General features: G+C 43.3%; 4 protein-coding genes across 6 annotated transcripts in view; 2 read left to right on the top strand and 2 right to left on the bottom strand.

The window, feature by feature from the left end:
- The window catches only part of LOC126407694 (ectonucleoside triphosphate diphosphohydrolase 2-like), an 11,467-nt gene extending 7,161 nt beyond the window's left edge, over positions 1–4,306 (bottom strand). The window contains exons 1-2 of one of the 3 annotated variants that reach the window (XM_050072838.1): positions 1,316–2,637; positions 977–1,217 (exon numbers count right to left, since the gene is read on the bottom strand). Coding sequence is in view for 1 of the 3 variants with exons in the window: in XM_050072829.1 (XP_049928786.1) it covers positions 4,155–4,274 (120 nt within the window). In the remaining 2 variants the exon portion in view is untranslated. Of the gene's footprint in view, positions 1–976; positions 1,218–1,315; positions 2,638–4,154 lie in introns of those variants that run through there. The other 2 variants (XM_050072847.1, XM_050072829.1) reach the window with 2 other exon arrangements.
- Positions 4,307–7,271: 2,965 nt separating this feature from the next.
- sarm1 (sterile alpha and TIR motif containing 1) lies at positions 7,272–15,096 on the top strand. The gene is made up of 8 exons (XM_050072815.1): positions 7,272–8,381; positions 11,156–11,774; positions 11,867–12,079; positions 12,182–12,273; positions 12,349–12,675; positions 12,770–12,959; positions 13,268–13,389; positions 13,777–15,096. The coding sequence occupies exons 1-8, from the start codon at positions 7,918–7,920 to the stop codon at positions 13,886–13,888; spliced, it is 2,139 nt and encodes a 712-aa protein (XP_049928772.1). The 5' UTR covers positions 7,272–7,917; the 3' UTR covers positions 13,889–15,096.
- Positions 15,097–15,605: 509 nt separating this feature from the next.
- Positions 15,606–23,162, bottom strand: slc46a1 (solute carrier family 46 member 1). Its single transcript, XM_050070755.1, has 6 exons — positions 22,382–23,162; positions 20,126–20,517; positions 19,556–20,034; positions 18,737–18,820; positions 17,996–18,152; positions 15,606–17,401 (listed from the first exon to the last, which is right to left on the bottom strand). The coding sequence occupies exons 1-6, from the start codon at positions 22,697–22,699 to the stop codon at positions 17,347–17,349; spliced, it is 1,485 nt and encodes a 494-aa protein (XP_049926712.1). The 5' UTR covers positions 22,700–23,162; the 3' UTR covers positions 15,606–17,346.
- The window catches only part of LOC126406457 (solute carrier family 13 member 2-like), an 18,042-nt gene continuing 17,086 nt past the window's right edge, over positions 22,772–23,727 (top strand). The window contains exon 1 of the mRNA XM_050070749.1: positions 22,772–22,908. The gene's annotated coding sequence lies outside the window, so the exon portion shown is untranslated. The remainder of the gene's footprint in view (positions 22,909–23,727) is intronic.

Below are 23,727 nucleotides of genomic sequence, written 5' to 3'. Positions count from 1 at the left end.
AAAAAAAATAAAAATCAACCAGCCACCCTCCTCCCCTGACAAGTAAAGAACAGTCCCTCCATAAGTAAAGAACAGTCCCTAAAGTGCGGTGAGGTTTGTGGGCCGTTACTGACACAGAGAGAGAAATGTGAACGGCTCGTTTCTCCTCTGACACGCCACATGCCTGTGTGCCTGTGTGCCTCGGTTGTCCAGGTACTACTGGGCAGTCATGACGCCAATGAAAGAGGAAATTACTGGACCTGGAGTCGGACTCGCCGGTAAGCCGTTATGTTGCGGCGCGGAGCTCACGGGATTTGGCTTCTTTGTCTCCAAATCTTCTGTCCATAAATTAGTCTCTACTCCGCTGTGTAGGTATGTTACCGCCAGACACCTGTGCCTGCTGCAGTGGAGTTGTCCTTTCTTTAGGTCATAGATTAATTGGCGCGGTCGCGATCGGACAGCCTTATTGGCTACAAAGATGCAGATGAAAGGTTTGAATATTAATTCAAATTGTGGCCGTATTCAGTAGCGACTTATGATTTTAAAAGTAGCGAAGTAGATTACATGGTGTAAATTGTACTCAAGTAGGAGTAAAATTACACATTTGAAAAAAATCATAAAAATACAAGTACCCAAAAATCTACTTAATTACAGTAACGTGAGTATTTGTAATTCGTTACTTCCACCCCTGCTGTTTTCTGTGTGGATTTTATCTACAGAGGTATTTGTATTAGCAGTTGTAACCACTCAGTAAAACTACAACAAGTGGGAGGGGTAAATCCATTCAGCACAGCCGTCCCCTCCTGTCATCATGTGCGTATTAGGGCTGTCAAAAGCACCATGAAATTGAGTTAGAATATTTTCCAATTAATTTAGTATAGTTCGAATAATATTCAAATTTATTTATTTATTTATTTTTTACAAAAAAAAAAACACCCACAAAAAATAAAATGCTTATTGCTGACGCAATATGAACGTGACACTCAGATGAAAATACCCGTTTTGACCTCACTGTCACGTTAAACAGCTGAGAGTGGGACCCAAAAGCGAGACTCGGAGACAGGAATCGGTTAAAGGTGCTTTAATTGAATGTTGTGGCTGGATGGCGAGGCAGTGCAGTGAGGCAGGGCGAAGGCGGGGTGGAGAGACGAGGTGGTGGGGCACAACGGAGAGGCACGGTGAAGGACGGGGGCAGATCCAGCAGGCGCAGGCAGAATGCAGGTGAGCGAGGAGGATTCCTGATCACAGGAGAAACAAGGTAAGTCACAACGAAACAGCAACAGGAAACACTGGCAACAAGATCACTGAAGGAGTCGAGAGTCAAAACACAGTATACTGCCTGGGAAACTGGACGATCTGACGACGAGTGGCTGGAGAGACCGGGCTTTAACTGAGACTGATGAGAATGAGGAACAGGTGCGTAGCCTGCACACCTGCTGGCTCACTGGACCCGCCCCTAGGAGAGAGGAGACACAGACACGGGGGAGGGGAGACACACTGGGAACACAGACTCATGACACTCACTAAAGTGCCAGGTATGATCAACTTCTGCCTCGCTATCTGAGCAATGTCTGGATACTTCAGTGCGTAGTTTTCCACCACAACAGTGGATCCTGGTCGGCTTGTAGTGGTGTCTCATTCTGGTAACGTTTCATCTCTTCTTCAAAAAGGGTAGGCAGTGCAGGGAGGCAGCAGGTGCAATACTCTCCCTGTATGTCTCCCCGAACAGGTCACACATCGCAGACAGCGCAGTGAGTGGTGTTGGCGCAGCGGGCTCCTCCGTCTGCGCCTCTCCCTCCGTCGCTGCGTCCTGGCCCGGCTTGTGCGCGAGCCATCTCCGCCCGAACGGGATTCGCCATGATATACAACATTATTAATAGTATTAATTAATTATTAATGATATTCGAATTATCAAATTTAGGTTCGAACTTATTAATTCAGGGTGAGTGGTCATTGAAAATAAAACCTTTTTTTTTTGCTGAGCCTTGCTGTGAAACCACATTATCAGAGTTGCTTACACTCATTGGTGTGATGTCACATGTGGGGGCGGGGCCAACATCAGTCAGGAAGTTGACCCTGCATAACCCAAGGTGAGGAAAATGGAATGAAATGATTTTGATTGTTATGATCATAAGGTTATAAAAATGTTTTCGCCAAGATATTGCAGAAATATTTGCTGGAAACATGAATTTGATGCACTTCTACAATAAAATCAGAAAAAAATGTTAAGATTATGTTTACATTTATGGAATTAGGCTATTTTTATTTTGTCCCACCCACCCAAACTGTGTTTGGGTGGGTGGGACAGCATGGTTTTGGATGAGTGGGACAGCACCAAAAGGCACTCTTAATGAATAAAAATGATCAATCCTACCATAGGGAATCATTATATATGTTCCAGATTAATAGTTCCTAACCTTCTTGTGTGTGCAGACCCAAAATCTACCACACAATTGTTGATGGAGCACCTCAATTTTACTGCTAGCCCGACTACCTAGCTAGCAAAACAGCTAGCATAAACAGCAAGTGTACCCAGCCTACTAGGGATGCATGATAACAGATTATTTCCCAGGATCTAATTTGCAGATTGTCCCCAACTCTTCAAGCCTATTGTTGATGATAGGATATATAGAGGAACACACACACACACACACACACACACACACACACACACCCCCCAATACAAACTGTACGCATGCACACACAAACACACAGACACACACTCACACACACACACACACACACACACACATATACACACACCCCTGCCAATACAATGCAACACAGTTATCAGATAATATGTGTACTAGATGCAGACGTAAAGGCTTTTCAAAGTAACAACAGTAGGGAACATTTGTTCATCAAGTGTCAACCTATACAAAGTTTAGACTTGATTTCTTTCCAAACTAATCCTGATTAATCCACTGCAGAAAGAATGGCACCAGAGAGGCAGAGAGGGAATGAGAAGGCAAGAAGAAAAGTACAGGGAGAGAACAAAAAGTTAAACAAATGTGTTGTCCCACTCACCCAAATCTCACACACAAAAACGAATTTTAGTCAATTCACAAAAAAGGGTATGCCATGCATCCATGGAACATAATCAGATCTTCTTTCCTCCTCAAATGGATAGGTAACATCTTCAGCATTACAGAAATGTATCATATGTTGGGTTATTTTTTTGAAATCCATAGCCAGAAATCTCACACAATGCAGAAAACCGAAAACTGTCCCACTCACCCTGAACTTACCCTAGGCTATATTCGAATATATTTAGAACTTAGATTTTTTTTTTGACAGCCCTAACACATATTTACTGCTGGTCTATTCGCACGGGATTAGTATTACCTGAGGTAATTGTCCGGGACCCTTTTACAGAAGGTAAAAGTCGCGGTAATCTTTACTGACATCGTGCGGTAATTATCACTGACATGGCACATTCGGACGGGACTAAAATCTATGGTAATTATTACTTTACCCCACGTACCTAAAACTAATCCCGTCCGAATAGTGCTTAAGACATAGTATACCATATAACAATAACATAGGGTACTTTATTGTGTAATTCTGTAGACAAAGAGCAAAGGCAACATATGGCAGTTTCATGTGTCTGTGACATTAACATAAGAAATCCACCCTAATGTGCTTTCATGGCAAACCCTCAAACCGCTTTTTCAATCTCACACCCTTTGTTTCTTTCCATCTTGTGGTTCTTTGCATCACTTCCTTCTGCTAAACACCGTTGCTGACACTGGCATCGAACCTACTGCATGTCAAAGCAGGAAAAGAGTTAAAAGCTGTATGTTCCTTATTTGAGCATTGAGCTGATTGACTTATAGCTGAGCAAGTTCAGACCACAGAAATGTTTTCTTTGGACGCTCCTCTTGACTTGACTGTAAAAAGTGCCCTTTTAACCATCAATACCAATATACATTTTATTATCTCAAGGGAAGTTCTAATGTGCAGAGCTAAATGTATACATTAATGAAACCCTGATACAGTGGGACAGCACCTGTGTCCTCGGCATTTGGCAGAACACATCTTTATGATCCATGGTGCGAGTAAGTGATGTATAAAGCAAAGGAAAGCTGGAATAGAATCTAAAAAAATTAAAGACCCTCCAGAAAGTCAGACTGCCCTACCTTCAGCCTAAAAAAAGGGCAAATTCTTCTCATTACCATGTTCTCAGGTGGTGTCTCCATCTCTTTAGCTGGAATGACCACCAGCAGAATCCCGACTAGTGCCAGTATCAGCAGCACAACCGCACAGATGATTTGGCAGCGCCTGTGGAGACTCATACTGGAGACTGTGTGCTCAGATGCTTCTTGCAGCTCTGCATGAAACCTTGTGAGCACTTAACGCTCAGTAAGGAAACCCACATAAACAGGAAACCCACATAAACAATGGGCGTGCGTTGAAGAATTGTCTGTGGGTTTGGTCTGAGCTTTTGATAATAAGATTGCCCCTGTAGGGCCTCACGAACATACGCACACACGCTATACAAGTTTTATGGACATGTTGATGATTAAAGTTGTCTTCCTGGCTGTGCATAGCTGGACACTGCAGTGGCGGGGGTGTGGATGATGCCAGAAGTGCAGCCTCTGTCAAAGCTGGAGGGCTTTCAACAGGTACAGCACCTGCCTGGGACCAAGGCCAGATGAGCCAAACCTTGTTTTTTAGTTACACCACAAATTTCCTAGTAATCACAATATCCTTGGGTGACATGGATACAATAGAGCATCACATGAAGTCAGTTCAATGAGTCAAGATACGAGGGTGGGAAAAACTGGCTCTCTTAACTGATGGAAGGGATAAAGAACAAAGAATAAGAGACACAGGAGATTCAATAAATGAGTCAGCAAAGGTAAAGAATGAGAATTTTCTTGATGCATGGTTTCCTTTGGACAACAAATACAAACATCCTTTTCATCCAGTACTAATTTTAATATCTGAATATCTGTTTTTACTTTTGTGTGTGTAGCTACGCAGTAATTATGATATATAGGGGTAACATGCCCTCCGTAGTGTTGGTCGTGATTATCAGCTGACTGCTAAAACAAGAACCAGACTAAAGAATTCAGTCATAATAACAATTGCAGATATACAATGTAAAAGAGGAAACTATGGTGCAAACAAGAGACCAGATGAATGCGTTTTGATCAGATTTCACAGGCTTATCTCCGCTGCTTTCTGTCCCTGTCCCTCAGACTGCAGGATGTGGTGGGGCAGATATAAGGGGCCTAACTGAATGTTGCAGAATCTGGCAGCAAGTAAGTAGATCATCCAACCTGACTCTGCCCAGACTTGCCTTTCAATGCACTTATTTAATACAATATCTCAGATATATCACCAGAACATTTGTTGTTTCTTGCTTTGTTGAACACAATCCAAAGTTCAAGCAAGTCCCACAGTTACACTGAGCACTGAATAAATCAAAAAATGACGGGGATTACTGTTGGCAGGTCAGGGCCTGACAGATTAAACACAAAAAACCCCTGTTTTGTTCATGAATTCAAGGTAACACGGCCTGACTAACTGATATACAGTGTTTGGCAGTAGCCTTACTAACTTAAGTACATTTTTTCAGTAGTGTAGTGATAATGTTACAACGTCAGAAATACACACAACGAGGGCCGAGAAAAGAGCTGAGAGACAGAGAACAGTATTAAGTAGGAAGACAGGAGAAACAATGACATACTGATGCCACGTGTTATTTGCAGTACATGTTCATGTTCTAATGTCCCAACAAAAGAAGTTTTTGAACATTTTTTTTGCCTACCTATTTGTTTGTCTGCCATTTTTTTCTCACCACTATTTGACATAAAGTCAGAAAATAAAAGTAGCTTCGCAAGTAGCAAACTACTTTTGCCATTTTCCGGGAGCTTGGGTTGCTACATTTATCTGGGGATACTTCAGTGTAGTGAAACTTTTTTTGGATGTAGATTAACTGGTAGCTTAGCTCACTACATTTTCCAAGTAGCTTGCCCAACACTGCTGATATACAAATGATCATTTTATGGTTGAAGTATCCCAGTAATCTGTGGTGGTACTTGGTTGTGTTGGGTGCACCGATACATTGATCCATCTGTGTCGCTGTCATCCCTGGCTGTAAGCCTGTACAACACTCAAAGCAGTGTCGGATGTTGATATATAACGTCCCACTGGTGCTCAGTTGGATTTATGTCAGGGCAACGAGAGGGCCAGTCGATGGCATCAATGCCTTCATCATCTAGGAACTGCCTACACACTCTGGTCACATAGCCCGGGCATTGTCCTGCACCAGGGGGAACCCAGGGCCCACTGCACCAGTGTACGGTCTGACAGCAGTCAGGTACCGTTGGCTATGACATTTAGGTCTGTGCGACCCTCCAAGGATATGCCTCCCCAGACCATCGCCAAACCGGTCATGCTGGATGATGTTACAGGCAACATAATGTTCACCACGGCATCTCCAGACTCTTCCATGCCTGTCACATGTGCTCAGTGTGAACCTGCTCTCATCTGTGAAGAGAACGGGGCACCAATGGCGGACCTGTTTCTGTTTCTGACAGTTTGGTCAGAAGCATGCACACCAGGAGCCTGCTAGAGGTCATTTTGTAGGGCTCTGGCAGTGCTCCTCCTGTTTCTCCTCACACAAAGGATCAGATACCGGTCCTGCTGCTGGGTTGATGCCCTTCTACGTCCCTGTCCAGCTCTCCTCGTGTAACAGCCGGTCTCCTGGTATCTCCTCCATGCTCTTGAGACTGTGCTGGGAGACACAGCATGTATGGATGTGCCATCCTGGAGGAGCTGGAGTTCCTGTGCAACCTGATTGGTCTGCAGGTACCGCATCATGCTACCAGTAGTGACAAGGACACCAGCAGAACACAAAACTAGAGCAGAATCAGTCAGGAAGGATAAGGAGAGAGCAAGTCTGTGACCACCACATGTAAAATTATTCCCTTTCTGTCTTGCTTTTGCCTCTCCATTGCACCTGTTGTCACTTTGATTTGCACCAAAGCAGCTGAAACTTATTCACAATCACTTGTGCTTCCTAAATGAACAGATTGATATCCCTGAAGCTTATCTGACTTGGTGTTATACTGTGACAAATGAGGGTTCCCTTATTTTTTTGGGCACTGTATGCTCCTATTGAGTTTGAAACCTACTGACATTGTGGCTCAGAGGTGTTACTCCTCTTTCTCCAGCAGAGGGCCTGCTGTGTTTACAGTCATCAGCGGGCCGTGATGAGCTGTGACCGGCTGTGATACAGTGAGGGGAGGAGGAGAAGGTGGAGGAGGGGGCGCCTCTTTTCCTGTTCATCCCCAGCAGTATCTGGAGCCGGTGGGCGGTGCAGACCCCTGAAGACACCGACAGCCTGCGGATGCTGACCAAAGGATGCGATTGGTCGGGGGGCAGCTATTTTAGAGCGGTATCACATTTTGTATTTGTGCAGGGAGAGGAGCCGCTACAGTGCATCAGATAAGGTGGGAGGACAACTGTAAGAGACAAACAGGTCTTCTTTGTCTTCAAAAGACAGACAACAATAGTCTGTTTTCTTCTCCGGGAAATAAGGATTTGCTCTCTGCTGTTTTAGTTTGAGGTCCTTTTGGCCTCTTCAAGGACACTTGTGCAGACAGATTGTGTTAGGGCACTGAGTCATCTTTGGGTCGGTGGGATAAAGAGACAAAGCAGCAGCTGTTGGATATGCGCAGACACACTGTGACCTGCTCAAGATCTGCTTATATGAGTGTTGTACGGGCTTACTGCCAGGGATGATATCGGCACAGAGAGGTGATGCAATTCTGTGAAAACTGTCACTTTAGATTTACAAGTGTGATTTACAGCTGAGGCCTTGCCTGACGCATCTCTGGGAGGCATCAGCCTGGAGACTACTGATAGAGGAATAAGAGGCCTTTGTAAACAAACACATCTCAGCATCCACTGTGCCTCCGCCGGTAGATGCTCTTGTCTCTGACGCTCTTCCTGTGGAAGCTTTATCGACATTTCTCCATCATGTTCAGCTCAGACAGACTCACAGTCCCGGAGTATGTCAGCCGGCTGCAGAGAGGAAGGAGCGGCTCCGGCTCCGATCCCAAAGCGGTCTCTCCGGGGATCAACGCCGACGTCCAGGCGGTCCTGGACAGCGCGCTCCCCGCCCTGCGCTCCGCCATCAGGAGGCTCAAATCAGCCAAGGAAACCTCCGATTCAGATGACACCCGCAGGGCCATCGCTGAGCTCTACCAGCTAGTGGAGGAGGCCTGGGTTTTGCCCACCGTAGGCCGTCAGGTGGCCGAGGAGATCTGCAACAGGATCCGGCTGGATGGAGGCCTGGAGCTGCTGTTACAGCTGCAACAGACACCTGCTGTGGAGATCACCTATGAGTCTGCAAAACTGCTGGAGCAGATACTCATATCAGAGAACAGGTACAGTGTGTATGGACAAACACTTTCACAGTATGATGCAGTGTAATACAGCAGCTGTACCATAAACAAACAAGTTACCCCATAATGCTCAGCTTCTGTTAAGATTATTATTCTCATGTGGTTTTTGAGGCCTTTATTTATTTCTGAATTTTGTACAGGAGTAGCATACCATGCTATACAATGAAATAAACAAGTAGGTGTTTCTGCCATATGATCTATTCAGGACAAAACAACAGAAACAACTCACCAACATAATAAGCTTATGTTTTATGTTTAGAAAGGGACAGAGCACAGTAATAAACATGCTCACTGAAGTCACGTAAATGTGCCAGATTTAGCCATACAGGCTAATTTTCATCTGCAGTCCCTGACAGGTTGATGGTATATAGGAAAAAGACAAAACCACACAGAAACACATAGGCCTAGGCGCAGATAAAAACAGATTGATTGCATGTCCACAGAAGGGCACATGAGCACAGGGCAAGCATATAACCATAGACAAAAGCACATAAGCAGGGACAACAGCACACAAGCACAATCATCAAGACAGTTACATAACCATAAAACCAAAGCACATAATGTAAACACAACGTACTATACATAAGCACATAAGCCCTAACATACAGTAATGAAACGAGGACATTACCACTAATTCAGATTATGACAACATGTTTGATTGTCCAGAGAAATGTGACGTTCCTGAGCTCTGTGGGTGCAGTGTTCCAGTTGTGTGCAGCTTGACTGGAAAACGCTGACTTTCTCTGTGGTATTTAACCAAGATAAAACTGAGGTTCTTGTTATTGGAGCAAAAACTGAAAGAGAAAAGCTATCTGACCATCTAAAATCATTTGCATTAAAACCCAAAGAACATGTAAAAACCCTTGGTATTATAATTGATCCGGATCTTAACTTTGACCACCACATTAAGAATGTAATTAAAGTGTCATTTTATCACCTAAGGAACATTTCCCAAGTTTCACCGTTTCTCTCCCAAGCAGATACAGAAAAATTGATTCATGATTTTATCTCCAGCAGACTGGACTATTGCAATGCTCTTCTGTCTGGTTTGTCCAAGAAGGCCATTTCTAAGTTACAGCTTGTGCAAAATGCAGCAGCACGTGTTCTGACTAAAAACAGACAGAGGGCACACATCACTCCAGTTTTAAAATCACTACATTGGTTACCTGTCAGTCAAAGAATACATTTTAAAATTATTTTATTGGTTTTTAAAGCTCTAAATGGCCTGGCCCCATCTTATCTGTCTGACATGCTCAAAATATATGTGCCTTCAAGGTCCCTAAGATCTTCAGACTCAAATCTCTTAATTGTTCTGAAGGTTACAACGAAAAGGCATGGAGAGGACAGTGCTAACCACCACACCACCGTGCCGACCTGAAGAATTTTATATACAAGTAAAATATCGTCAAATTTGATCATATTTTTGTTGTAATTTTACGATGATGGTATGAATTTGACTGTTTATCCAATGTTTAACACCTGTTTGTTCAGTCTTTCTACTGGTTTTATTGTAGTTTTGCCTGTTTGAGGCAGTAATTCATGTGTGAAAAAAATCATTGCACTGAAGTACAACTTTGAGGCCTCTGTCTTAAGAGTGGCGCCTGATGTAGTCTAAAATTTGCCAAATTGAATTTGACTCTGTTCTGCTTCCAACTAAGGCTACAGCCAGGCTGTTTTTATTGCTTTGTAAATGGTAATGGTAGTATTCATGTTTTTGTGTCTCCTCCTTATATATCCAAGGTTGACCTATGGCATGTTTTTCTGATTATTCCATTCATTGTTCAGTCTATAAAATGTTTGAAAACTGTGACAAACACCTGCCATCGAAGTCTCAGCTAACGTGATGTCTTAAAATGACTTGTTTTGTCCGACCAGCAGTCCAAAACGAAACGTTATTTATTTTACAGTGAAATATAACAGAGAAACACTGCCTATCTTCACATTTGAGATGCTGGTGCCAAAGAGTGTTTGGCATTCTTGCTTGATAGATAACTAAATAATCAATTGTCAGAATTGAAAACAGAATTTTGCCTACTATACACTAGTAGTAGGCAAAATGAAAAGACTTAACTCTAACACTTTCTCACATCTAAAGACAATGTTAGGTTTAAGTCACACATAATAAGATTTTGCAAAGACTGGGGATCTTGCAGGGTCATTATTTACAAAACTACAACTAGATTTCTTTAGAGATTATTCCCATCCTGCTCCTGGTGGAAAATATTATGCCAAACTCCCTTTAAGAAATGTGGCATATTAACAATTCCTTATGTGTCTGCAGAACAAGATAGAAGGCGTCATATGTCAACAGTATTCTTGTCAATTCGACGCCAGTATGATCTATAAAGAAACTGTATTTGCGTGCAAACTTTACATATTGGAATTTTTGCCTCAACTCACACCAGCCTCCACTGAATAACTGTGGTGTTTTAGCTGGGGGAGTCCGTGGGAATGAGAGACAAACAGGTTCAAAAGTTCAGACTTCTAACTAAATTAAGTGCTGGTTGGTGGATCAGATACACACCAAATTAAACACAGACACTTGGTCACTCCACAACTCCCCATTGCTTCTTGTTCAAGAAGTCATTTGGTATAAGGCTGGCTTAATTTCATTCATTGTTGTTTCAGCCCTTGTTACCAGTCACACCTGTTTGTGCCTCATTTGTTCAGGAGTATTTGTTTACACTTCACTTAAGAATTGCAGTCAGTCTTTTTGATTCTGTAGGTTTTAATATCTTACAAACCTCTTTTGGCAGAGATTATGTAGCCCGTATAGGTCTGGGGGTCATCCTCAACCTGACTCGACATCAGGAAGATGCACAGCTGGCTCGCAGCGTCTCTGGAATCCTGGAGCACATGTTCAAACACACCGAGGAGACGTCTGTCCAACTCATCTCTAACGGAGCCCTGGATGCCCTCCTCTACTGGTGCCGAGGCACAGATCCCACTGTGCTGCGCCACTGCGCTGTGGCACTGGCAAACTGTGCCATGTACGGAGGCCACCGCTGCCAGCGATGGATGATTGAGAAACAGGCAGCTGAGTGGCTTTTCCCGCTGGCCTTTTCCAAAGAGGATGAACTCATTCGCTTCCACGCGTGTCTGGCTGTGACTGTGTTAGCTGCAAACCGAGAAATCGAGAAAGAGGTGGTGAAATCTGGAACCTTGGAACTGGTGGAGCCATTCATTGCGTCTTTGGATCCGGATGACTTCGCCCGCAGTTTACTGGACAGTGCAGACTGCATGCAGGGGAAGACAGCGGCTGATCTGCAGCATCTTTTGCCTTTACTGGATGGTACAAGACTGGAGGGAAAGTGCATTGCGGCCTTTTACCTTTGTGTTGAGACCAGCATCAAGTCTCGTCAGCGCAACACCAAGGTACAATCACTCACTTTCCATGCAGCTCAAAATTTTAAGTACTACTGTCTGGTTGCTTTGTTGTGACTGAGTTTTAATGTGTTTCCTTCAAGATATTCCAAGAGATCGGAGCGGTGCAGAGCCTAAAAAGAATTGTGATGTACTCCAGTAATGGCACAGCCTGTTCCCTCGCCAAGCGGGCACTGAGCATGATGGGGGAGGAAGTGCCCAAACGTATCCTGTCGTGTGTGCCCAACTGGAAAACCTGTGAAGTGCAGACGTGGCTGCAGCAGGTTGGCTTCAGTGCCTATTGTGACCGATTCCAGGTGTGTTTAACACTTTAAATAACTAACACAGAGCTAGATATGTGCATAAAGATCCAGCTACCAAACAACATGTCTGACATTTCTAACTATCGTACTCCACAGGAGCTCCAGGTGGATGGAGACCTGCTGCTGAACATCACAGACGAGGAGCTGAGAGCCGATCTGGGAATGACTGCAGGCCTCACTCGCAAGAGGCAAGTGGTACAAAGCTCTTCAGCACATGAGCAATGTGACACCAGTCTAACTATCTGTTCTGTCTCATCCTGCAGGTTTCTGAGAGACTTGCGTGTGTTGAAGACTTACGCCAACTACTCCACATGTGACCCAAACAACATGGCTGACTGGTTAGTAGATGTCGACCCTCGTTTCCGTCAGTACACCTACGGCCTGGTCCAGTCAGGAGTGGATCACAACAATGTCCAGAACCTGAACGATGTGCAGCTCCAGCAAGACTGCCACATACACAACGGAGTCCACAGAGCCAAAATACTCTCTGCCATGCGCAGGCCTCTAAAACCATGCCACACCGACGCCCAGCCTGCAGGGCCCGACGTGTTCATCAGCTACCGTCGGACCACTGGCTCCCAGCTGGCCAGGTCAGAACTGAAACAGGATTAGTGTGAAAATAAAATGGGTTAAATTAGATTCACTGCATTTTCACTGACTTTCTCATGTCCGCCCTGTCCCAAGCCTCTTGAAGGTGCACCTGCAGGTTCGAGGATACAGCGTGTTCATAGATGTGGAGAAGCTGGAGGCCGGTAAATTCGAGGACAAACTGATCCAGAGTGTACAGCGGGCGCGCAACTTCATCCTGGTCCTGTCTGCCAATGCGCTCGACAAGTGCATGGGTGACAATGACATGAAGGATTGGGTGCATAAGGTCAGACATCTTCCATTGTCTGCATGTGAAGGACTCCATGTTGAAATGTTAGCTCTCATTAAAACCTTAACTCCACTACACTTTAAGCCTTTGTCGAGATAGTCTACATTTATATTGATGCAACAGCTGTTTGTGTAATCGTAGCCCTGTCGCATTCATACACTCTGTCTGAGCTGTCCGTTCAAATTACCCATCACATTTATAAATTGTAGCTCAAACAAGGGATAAGATGTTTTCAGTCTGTGCTGTAACAAGTCTGGCTCTTTTAGTATTTTGTAGACTCATTGGAACTGTTATCCATTTTGCAGGAGATTGTCACAGCCCTGGCTGGTAAGAAGAACATAGTTCCTGTCACAGATAATTTCCTGTGGCCCGACCCCATGTCTCTGCCAGAGGACATGAGAGCCATCCTCAACTTCAACGGCATCAAGTGAGTCACTGTACGCTCTAAAAACCCAAATAAACCACTGTGAAAAACAGGTTGTTATTGGTTGGCACATCTGTGTAAGTGGGACAGTTTCACATTGCTGACCACATGGTTGTGTGGCGTACACACCCACGGTTTTAATTTGGAGGGGAAATCCCTTTCTCTTCAGGTTTAACGGCTGATTTAGTTTGATGTGTGGTTGTGTATCAACTACACATGCTCATGCTGACATTATTAATATTTTAAAGCCTCTTGTATTTCTGAAATGAATAATTTATGAATACAAGGGTTAAATTTTTATCATTTGTGATCCGTGTTTAGCAGATCTGTGATACATCCCTTAGAGACAGTGGATTTCATCAAACGCCTGTTGCCTTTTTCTTGACACAGATGGTCCCATGAATATCAGGAGGCCACCATCGAGAAGATCCTACGCTTTCTGAAAGGACACAATGACCAAATCGACAGCGCAGATGCCTCAAAAGCGCAGAAGAAGAAATAAACCAACATGAACAGTTTGATCTCACCTATAATGACTTCAAATGATGCCAAATTCCACATGGCCTATGGTGAACAGGCCGGCAGCTTTCCCTGCTCTGCCCCAATGCATGTGAAATGAATCTGATTGTGTTTATCTTACATGCTCAAAGAAAGACCTAATATACTGCAAACATTAAGAGGAGATTGAAAGGGGATTTCAGATTGTATATAATAAACTGTAAGCCTTTAATGATAGTACCCTCATACTGCTGTACATGTGTAATCAGGTACCGTACACGCCTTCCGTCTCTCAGGAAAATAACTGTGATAGATCAGCCATCAGTGGCGCCCCAGCAAAATCATCAATAGCAATTCACTAATCACTAACATTATATGCAATCAGCTTCCGTTTAACTCTTACTGTACATTCACAGGACCAAAGCAGGTCTCTGATTTTACTGACATTTGTGTTTAATGTTCGGGTTGATGCATTGGATTGTTCATGATGAGAGTTTCCACGGTGGCATAATCTAAACCGAAGGAATGACATATTGTACAGAAATAATCGAGCTACATGTTGCAGAGCTGCACCCCTTATTTAACCAAATAAAGATCGAAGGAGTGTACAGGCAACGACAAATACCCATGTAGTATTAAATGTTTTCTTCCTTCTGTATAATTAACTTTGAATTGACGTATATGAACTTACAGAAGTCAAAAATGCACCGTTGACTCCTTGAAAGTGAAAATGACTCCATCTGTGTTACAGTGTCTTGTCGACTGCCATTAAAACATAGTGTGTTACATTAAACTACCATTTAATATTGCTGACTTTAGGTTTCTTTGTTGTCACAGTGTTATCCGCTTTCCTTGCTTCGTTAGTGTATCTAATGGAAACTAAAAGAAATCCAGCAATATACAAGACACACTGAGGTTTGTAAAAATATGAAACGTAACAGGCAGATTACGTCTGCGCCTGTGCACCTGCGTACATCACAAATTAGGTAAGAAAAACCTTTGTGATAAATATGTGATGAAGCATCTCTTCTTTCTCAAAGCAGTCATCAAGATGTGTTGATCACATATTGTCCTGTTAAATTACAGCCTGAATGCTACAGCTGTTCTGCAGGGCTTTTGTCTGACCTTACCTTTATATTGTTCAACTCCAATGTCCCTCTCAAACCTTTTATTAAAGATATACTATGCAGGATTTTCCTAAAAACAATAAATAGACTCATACAGTGGTGTATTTTTCTGCAGTGGTTCTGCCCTCTGACGGTATTTTCTAATCTTCTTCTTATTTTATGTGTTCTGGACGGACAGGACTCGGGTGAGGCTGGGGCTTCATAAAAAGGAAGTGAACAGGTGTCAGACTGTAAGCAGCAGGCATCCAAGAGACAGCGCAGAAAAAAAAAAGTAAATATAGCGACGTGAATCACCACACGAGTAAATCTGGGGTTGGCTTTTACTTTCAGTGGCAAGCGTGTTTGCAAACAGTAACTGACAATCCTGCATAATACCCGCGTACCAATGCAACTGGGCTGGACAGCCACAAAAAAGGTCCACATGCTGAGATCAATGCAAAAAAATAGTCAATTTATTTAGGGCATTTGTGCACAAAAAGAAAGGTGCTCTTTCTGTCCTTTCTTGTTTGTCTATTGTACCGACGCAACCAAGACAACCTTTCACAGCAGCTCTAAGTCTCAGTGTGACAAACATGGTTGAAAATAAAAAATGTGTTTGACAGTAAAATCATTTATTACTTAATCCCATGTGACATGTAAACATACAAATTTAACCATCGTCTTTATCACAAACTATCCAAAACGATCCAGTTCCATTAAAAAAAAAAAAAAATACGAATGCAACTTATAAATATTGCACAACTGATTATGATGGAGAATAGACAGTTTTGCAGATCAGTTTTGTTACAAAATGGCTTTAAAAAATAATCTTGATGCTGATCAATTCACAGCAGCAGAGTTAATACTTCACTTAACCTTTAAACTTCCCTTTGTGCATTTTAAAGCTGATTCAGCAGCTCTTGTTCCCTCACTCTGCATCCAGGATCTGACCCTTGTGCGCTTGTTGGCTGTGGGCCTGCGCTTTGGGACTATCTAGTGTTGTTTGTGGTAGTGGGAGGGGGGACTCTTCAGGGAGTTTGGGCTGTGGAGGGGGGTCGAGGTGTAACTCAGTAATCCCTGGCTGCTGTGGATTACTGATAGCTAGGTTTGGACATGTTTGGCACAGGTGATCTATCTGCATAGTGTGATATCATGAATTCCACAGATTTAGGATAGCCCTTAACATGGCTTACTCTACACTCAAATGTGCAAACAGAGCAGTAGAAGAAGAACTCAGATCTTTGACTTTAAAGTAGCAACACCACAGTGTAAAATACTCTTAAACTAAGTCCTGCATTTAACATTTTACGTTAGTAAAAGTACAAATATTAGCATCAACATATACTTAAAATACCAAAAGTAAAAGAACTTTAATTATAGTACTGGATGATACCGTGCACATTAATGTTATGCTGCTGCTGGCAAAGGTTGGGCTCATTTTAAACCCTTTGAGTAGCTTGTAAATTTCCCCCTGGGCATCGAGCAAGTCTCATCTGAGCCTATAAAAAAGCTACAACTTAAGTCGTAAATTATGTAAGACGTAAGAAGTAATATATTTGCCTTTGAAATGTAGTGCAGGAGAAGACAATACACAAACACTTTCCATCACTGCACACAGAGATTACTTCAAGATTGTTCGCTATCAAACAAATCACCTATAACCAACCTTTATTTATTCTGTGTGATCGAGGATGAACGATATCTGTAGATCTAAAACACTTCTAAAATCAAGACTAGGTTATATCTGTCACCTCCCTTTGTAACCTTCTGAAATAAACATATTGCACGCACGCTTGAAATGTTTTGAAGCAACTGAGGAATTTGAGAATTTGATTTTATGGTGAGCACCGTAACCTGCAGTGTGCCATTAGAGCTACTGAAATGAAAACAATCAAAATGGAAATGTACGGCACTTCTTTGGTGCTGATTTCTCTGTGTTTAAAATGTACCAAATCACATAAGAAAATCAAGTATCGAACCTTGTTTCATTACACCATTTCTATAAATGTCAGGGGACCAGCAAAAGACTGTGGTTCGTTTTTAGGGCCAGCAAAGATTTGACAAAACCCAAGTTTCCGTTCTCTAATTATTAGGACAGAAGAGGTTTTACAGTCATCAGTCAGTCAAGAGGAGGTTGATTCTTCATCCTTTGGTCTCAGTCACTTTGGTGTGATTAGGAAGAATGCCATTGCTGAGCTCGGCAGCTGCCCCATCACTGTGTTAAGATCAAAAGTCTCTCCCAGCACCACACAAGGACATGATGGATGTCTCTGTGTCAGAGCTGCTCACCTCACACAGTGACAACATAATGCACTTTAGCTCTCTGACAGGGTCCTGCTCTCTGCCTCCCTTTACGTCAGGATGCTGTGGAGTCTCTGTGGTCTCTCCTGCGGTCTAAACATTGCAGGGTCCTAGAAAGACAAATGGTGAATCATTAGTGTTGTTTCCACCAAACAGTCTGGCTCACTTCAGTTCGTTATACATTAGAACGGCTATTTTTGTGTTTTCTATTGTCAGAAGTTGGGGATGGTACCAATATGATATACCTAGCACACTAATCATGTTAAAGGTGGAGCTAGAAACACTGCAACCAGTTGATTCTTCAAGATAGAATCATCACTCTTGCTCGACAAGGACTCAGTGCACAAACCTGCTATTTTTTAATATTCTATCGATTGTGAAAAAGACTGTAAACACTCCAGCCTGGTCTTTTTTGTTTTGAAAATGTTGGCGTGCAATCCCATTGTGTGAACAATCCACGAGGTGCAGATGCTGCTCTGCATCGCTCTTTTAAGACGAAATACAACAAGAGATGGATGGAGCATATCCGCTAACAATTGACTGATCTAGGGTTTAGGTACATGTCTATGCGGGTTACATACTGGTTCTGAGGGTACCATACCGAAACTGTTTGCTGGAAATGCAGCTGTTTATTTTGCTCTTCTTAAAAGGAGTGGAAAGGAGTAGAAATGTTCATTTGGCCGATGAGGCAAGAGCGAACTCACCCGATTATTCCTGCAGGGATTAAGAGGATGATGGCAGCAAGAAGGAAAGGGAAACCCTTCATGAAGTACAGTGTGGCTGGGTAGAGGGAGTTGAAGACGCCGCTGCCCACCAGAAAACACAAGCTCTCAACACAGGCAACAGTGGCAAACAGGGCACCTGGGAGAAAGTACAAACACATGTATGTATTAGGGTGTCTACAGGTATCACTGTATCACTGTATGACTTTTTTGAAGATACTTTTTAACCAGATTAAGACTGAATTAAAGAGTTAAAGAATTGTAACGTCAGAAATGTGGACTTTCACACAGGAGATCTTGACTCTTTTTCACAAAAATCAGTTAAAAGATGGATAAAATGTGTGTGACAATTAAGACCACATAAATCAAAATGTAAGACTATTTAAGCTTTAATATTTATCAAACTGAATTTAAGACATTAAAGGGGACATCATTAGGGAACTGCAGACCTCCTGTACATAAATGCTTCAGGTCCCTGATGACAAAGGGACATCTGCTTCAAATTAAACTGCACTGTAGCATCATACTGATCTAATTATAACAATTAAAGCTCGTTGACAACACAGCTGACACACTGAGCCAGCTCTCATTTCCAGATGTGTCCTGACCATTTGCTACAATTACTTCTACATTTTTTCTATATACAATCTTATATCACTGCAAAGTTGGCTCAAGTTGGTTGTTTGACACACAGGTAGTATTTGTACATGCTTGGTGACTGACCTTGTTCTGATGGGTCCACCAACTTGGACAGCTTTGACCTGATCACAGGCGTCGCAGCCATGAAGAGGAAACACAGGCCGTAACCTGGTGACAGACAAATTAAAGAATTTGAACTTTGATATGAATGAAGAACTCAGACAGTTAAGTATTAGCTAAAGAGGTAAATTGTACACTGTGAAACAACATTAACACACAGTGACCATTGTTAATATTTTAAGTTGTATGTATGCATTTGTTCTGGCATGAATACTCCATATATTATTGTGCAACCACTTTACAATCTCTGAACACCACACTCCGCTGCACGGTTAAACTCTTGAGGATGTTAATTATTCTCCACAGGCTACAAGCAGAGTTTTTTATTGCCTGGTATCCAAGGTTGCCTGTTCGCACACAGTCTGGTCAGTCTGACACTTGCTGAGCTGCACTCTTGACAGCATCTGCCTGATAATGTGGTATTATTTTCACCTGTGGCTGAAAAAACGTGCATGCTTGCAATCCTTTCAGTAGAGCTGATAAAGCACAAACTACAAGGATAATGAAAGTAAAAAGATCATATTAAATATCAGTGTAATGTCATTAAATGGTGGTTGATGAATATACTCTGCAATTTTACTGCTAGGTACAATCCCAGGAAAGGATTTTAGTTGGTCACATATGCTGTCATGAATGCTCTATAATGCTTAGATGAACGAGTAACCTTGAAACCATCTTTTCTTTATGAGCAGAAACTTTTTAGACAGAACACTATAAGTTGAAACATTCAATTTTAATTGTTAACAAAACATCTGGAGGTCACTAACTCTCCAGATTCCTCACCTGTGAACATGAGCTGCGTGGTGTTAGCCACAGAGAAGACCACCAGCCCGATGATATTGGAGGCCAGACCCACGAGAGCCACCCAGGAGTCCTCCAGGCAGCGCTGCATGATCTTCAGCCCCAGCAGACTGCTCAGATAGGCCAGGTGCTGAGCTGCTGATCCGTAGCCAATGAGGGCCGGCCCCCAGCACAGTGGCGAGCTCAGCTCATACAACACGTACAACTCCCTGCTGCCGAAGTGTATGGTCACCACCAGGAAGAAACACAGCATATAAAGCCACAGCTTGCATCTGTGAAGTCTTCCACCCGCCTCGCTGCTGCTGCCTCCTGTCGAGAAGAGGTGCCAGACAGCTTTATGGTGGCGGCACGTGAGGAGCCTGGTGCTTGGGTCTGGCAGGACAGACTCACGGACAAACAGGTAAGCGTACAGAGCCGAGGCCAAGTTAGTGACCAGGACCAGCCAGAATGGATTGATGTAGCTAAATGGAAACACAAAAATATAATGGCAATGATAACAGATTCAGATTGCAAAGATTTCAATTTGATGACACTTTTTTACACATCTCTTACCCTTGTGCCCGCCGCCACTGCCCTCCGATGATGCTTGCTAGCATCCCTGACAGACCCAGACAAGCTTCCAGGACTGCCACCCTAAAGGTGCGGGACTCTCTGTCGCTGACATCAGCCACATAAGAAAAGCAGCCGGCCAGGATGGCGTTGAAATCCCCTGAAAGGCCACTGAGCAGCCTGCCTACTAGGAAGTACACCACAGGCAGCTTCAGGTACATCACCACTAAATAAACCACAGCTTGGAGGGCCAGGCCTAGGTTGGGGATGATGAGGACTGGCCTGCGACCTGCGTGGTCACTCCATGAGCCTAGCAGAGGCACCACCAGCAGGCCTACAGAGAAGCCCCCAAGACTGATGTACAGGTTCCAGTGGGCTGTCAAGGTTTCCACCTCCTGGAAAAAAAACCAAGTGTAATCTAGTCAATCTAGTGAACAGGAGTTTAAGAGACTGACACTATTACAGTTTGGTCCCCTAACCCACCCATAATCATATTTACCTTGCAGCCTAGGTGTAATTTGGTCCCTAACTAGATGTGTATGACAGATCATCAGGGTTCTGGTGAACAGGAATGAAAACTGCTGATCAATGCACCGGCTATTACCGGCCCAAAATGTGTGTGTTCATCATTCCAATGTGCTTAGTTTCAATTTGTGACTGCTGTTCCTCTTTGTCGCAATCGTCCAAAAAGCATTGTGGTTCTTTTCCTATCTACACACCTGCAATTTTAGGCACGGATGATTCATCCTCTTTGGATCTCTATACTTAACATAAAACTTCAGTTAAAAGCCCAGTTCCTTTTACTGGCCGAGTGTGGCTACACATTTTGATAAATACAGGCCTGTCTCAGTTAGAAGCCTGGTCTGGTTGCCAAGCAGTTCAATTTTATATTAGTTCTTTGGGTGATTAAAAAGAGATTGTTGACTACCCACTGGAGCTAATGTTAGATCCCGAATATAGAGATAAATATTGAACTTTTGTCAATATGACGATGCTACATAGTGTTAGCTCCATTAGATTCTCCACAATTCAATTGTTTGGTTCGTTTAGTTCATTCAGATTTAGCGGCATGCCGAAAAAAATAACAAGTGGTGACTCCCTTCCTCTTAGCTGTCTTAAAGTCAGAGTATGTGTCATATTCCCCTTAGTCTGTAAGGGTCCACCAATCAAAAGAATCAAAAGTGTTTTTCATAAAATTTAATCCAAGTTATGAATATTGTTTTAACAAGACAAAGTGGTGTTGTGTCAGTATGCCAGGTGCTGTAATCCTCTCTGACGCCCTGTCTGCCAGAGCTAGATCAAATGAATGATTCATATTTTATATGTTATTTGAAGCCTAATTTTTACACTGGTTCAAATAAACAATTTGATTGTAGTTTTATGCAAAAGGGATTAAAGGCCTCCTCAAAATATAAGCCTGGTGAGTTCAGTGATTTAAGCAAATAACAGCCCGGGTATTAACTGAAGTTCTACAGTACTCATGTCTGTCACTGTGGCCTTGCTTTTACTGTGCCACAATGATTTGAGTTTGTCATGTGTCGATTTTTGTTTGTGTATTGTAAGCTTTTGTGGTGAATGTTCAGCGGCTTGTAATGTAACACCATTACTCTACTCTTTTATTGGACCTATTGCATGCAGCTCTTTCGAGGCGCCAGGTGCTCAGGCTGTAGGGACCTAGGTCGGGAACCAGAGGGTCGCCATCTCAAGCCCCTGTCTGGAACACATATGGAGTGCGGACTGGTAGGTGGAGAGGTGCCAGCTCACCTCCTGGGCAGTGGGCTCCCAACTGCTTAGAGCACCTGTCCATGGGCAGCCCTCTCGCTCTGACATCTCTGTGTGTAGTTCCTGATTGTGCATCAGTGTGTATATAAGAGTTAAAAACTGGATTTCCCCTTAAGGATTAATAAAGCATGTCTCCTTCTTCTTGATACCTGTTTTAACTTTATTATTATATTTTCTAAGGGTAACTACAACACCTGTCCTGGGGCTACATAAGACAAACAGCACTTTGACTATGTTCCTGTTCATTAACTATTAAGTGAAATCCAGCCTGTTGGTTCACACTGACCCTGACTGTAATTATCTGCACCTGGCATGTGATTAATTAGTGTACCTGAGCAGCAGCTGTGGCTGTCAGAGGAAGATAACATGATTTACCTGTCAGCTTCCTGTTAACAAAACATTTTAAATGGCTGTCAGCGGGTCAGATAAACAGGAGTAAACGCTTTCTAACATTAACCCTTTAGAGACATGGACTACCGTTTGCAGGGGGTCCGGCGGCACGGAGCCGTTGCTGCACCCGGAGCTCTTGGAGCCGTTGTAGCCGAGGTCCTCGCTGATGCGGTCCCACAGATACTGTGTGGACAGAGGCGCCTGAAGTGCCAGAGAAAACATGGACAGGAACATCACCGGCTCCACAGACACCGGCAGCGAGCATGTCAACGGCGGTCTAACGGAGCGGGTGGTCGGTACATCAGCGTCGTCGTTGTGGCCACTTGACTCGGTGGTGTCGTCGTCAGTTGATGTGGAGCTGAGCACGTCTCCGGGGAGGATGGCCGCGGTGTCCGGCTCGTCCATGTCGACCCGAGTCCACTGTGAACATTAACTGTATTGAGTTGCTCTGTGTAGCGGTGTAGCTAGCTAGCTAGCTGAACATGCTAACGCTAGCTTGTTGACGCTGCTAACGTCCCAGTGTGATGAAACTAGGTAGAAGGTAACAACACATCCACCAGCTCAGCAGAAGCGATGCTTGGACATGAATTCAGCACCATCGTGTGGACAAAGTGGTGAACTACAACTTTTTATTCTTTACAAGACTAATAAAGGGGAGGCCGGGGATGGTTGTAGCAACACTTGCACCAAAAAGTGATGACCTGTGAGTCATAATGCATTTCTATTAGCTGACCTTGCATGTGAAACTAAATAGTTGTGTGAAGAAGTGTGCAGATTTTACAGCCAAAGCAATGTTGTTCAATTGTGAAAGTAATTTCTGGGACCAAGTCTATATTTTGATTAGTACTGATACTGTTGAACCTAGAACTATGTAACTTGTATTAAATCAGAGAGTAGTCTTTTGGTAAAATGTGTGGTATTTTATCTTTGCAAAGTCTTGGGGCTGACCCAAAACTGTAGAAAGATAAAGATGAGATGTAAAACTGCGCCTGCTTAGGGCAACAAAAAAGTTTGTCTTGCACTCCCTTTACACCTGAGGGGTATTCCAGAAAGCGGGTTATGTGAAAACTCAGAGTAAGTTAACCCTGAGAAGAGGGAAACTCTGAGTTATCCGTTCCAGAAAGAGAGGTAACTGAAACTCTGAGTCAGTCACCATGGTAACAGACTCTGAACCTAACCTGCTCGCTGGCAGGTTTTCTTCAGTAAACCCTGAGTTTTTTTCTGTCTCCTCCCTCTTACACGCTGTTTCATTTCCTCATTCATTCAGTCCGTGTCAAAGCTTGTATCGAAGCGCATTAATTAGCGGAGATTTACCGTCTGTCACAGTCTAAATCCTGCTGGATAATAGTTTGTTACTCAGGACTGTCTAAGTTATTGAATTTATGCACATCAATCATTTCTTTGGACATCGGTTTTTGTCTTAACATTCAAAT

This window comes from Epinephelus moara, chromosome 2 (assembly GCF_006386435.1).
Source record: "Epinephelus moara isolate mb chromosome 2, YSFRI_EMoa_1.0, whole genome shotgun sequence".
Lineage (NCBI taxonomy): Eukaryota > Metazoa > Chordata > Actinopteri > Perciformes > Serranidae > Epinephelus > Epinephelus moara.
Note: the sequence above shows the minus strand (reverse complement) of the source record. Positions and strands in the feature narration are given on the sequence as shown.

Bases quoted from the DNA above. Each gene is read 5' to 3' on its own strand.
- slc46a1 (XM_050070755.1), bottom strand. From the start codon at position 22,699: ATGGACGAGCCGGACACCGCGGCCATCCTCCCCGGAGACGTGCTCAGC. The intron at 20,035-20,125 runs GTAAGAGATGTG...GTTTCCATTTAG, and splicing joins CAGTGGCGGCGGGCACAAGG to CTACATCAATCCATTCTGGC. The intron at 17,402-17,995 runs GTGAGTTCGCTC...TTGTCTTTCTAG, and splicing joins ATCCCTGCAGGAATAATCGG to GACCCTGCAATGTTTAGACC.
- sarm1 (XM_050072815.1), top strand. From the start codon at position 7,918: ATGCTCTTGTCTCTGACGCTCTTCCTGTGGAAGCTTTATCGACATTTC. The intron at 12,676-12,769 runs GTCAGAACTGAA...CCCTGTCCCAAG, and splicing joins ACTGGCTCCCAGCTGGCCAG to CCTCTTGAAGGTGCACCTGC. The intron at 12,960-13,267 runs GTCAGACATCTT...TCCATTTTGCAG, and splicing joins TGAAGGATTGGGTGCATAAG to GAGATTGTCACAGCCCTGGC.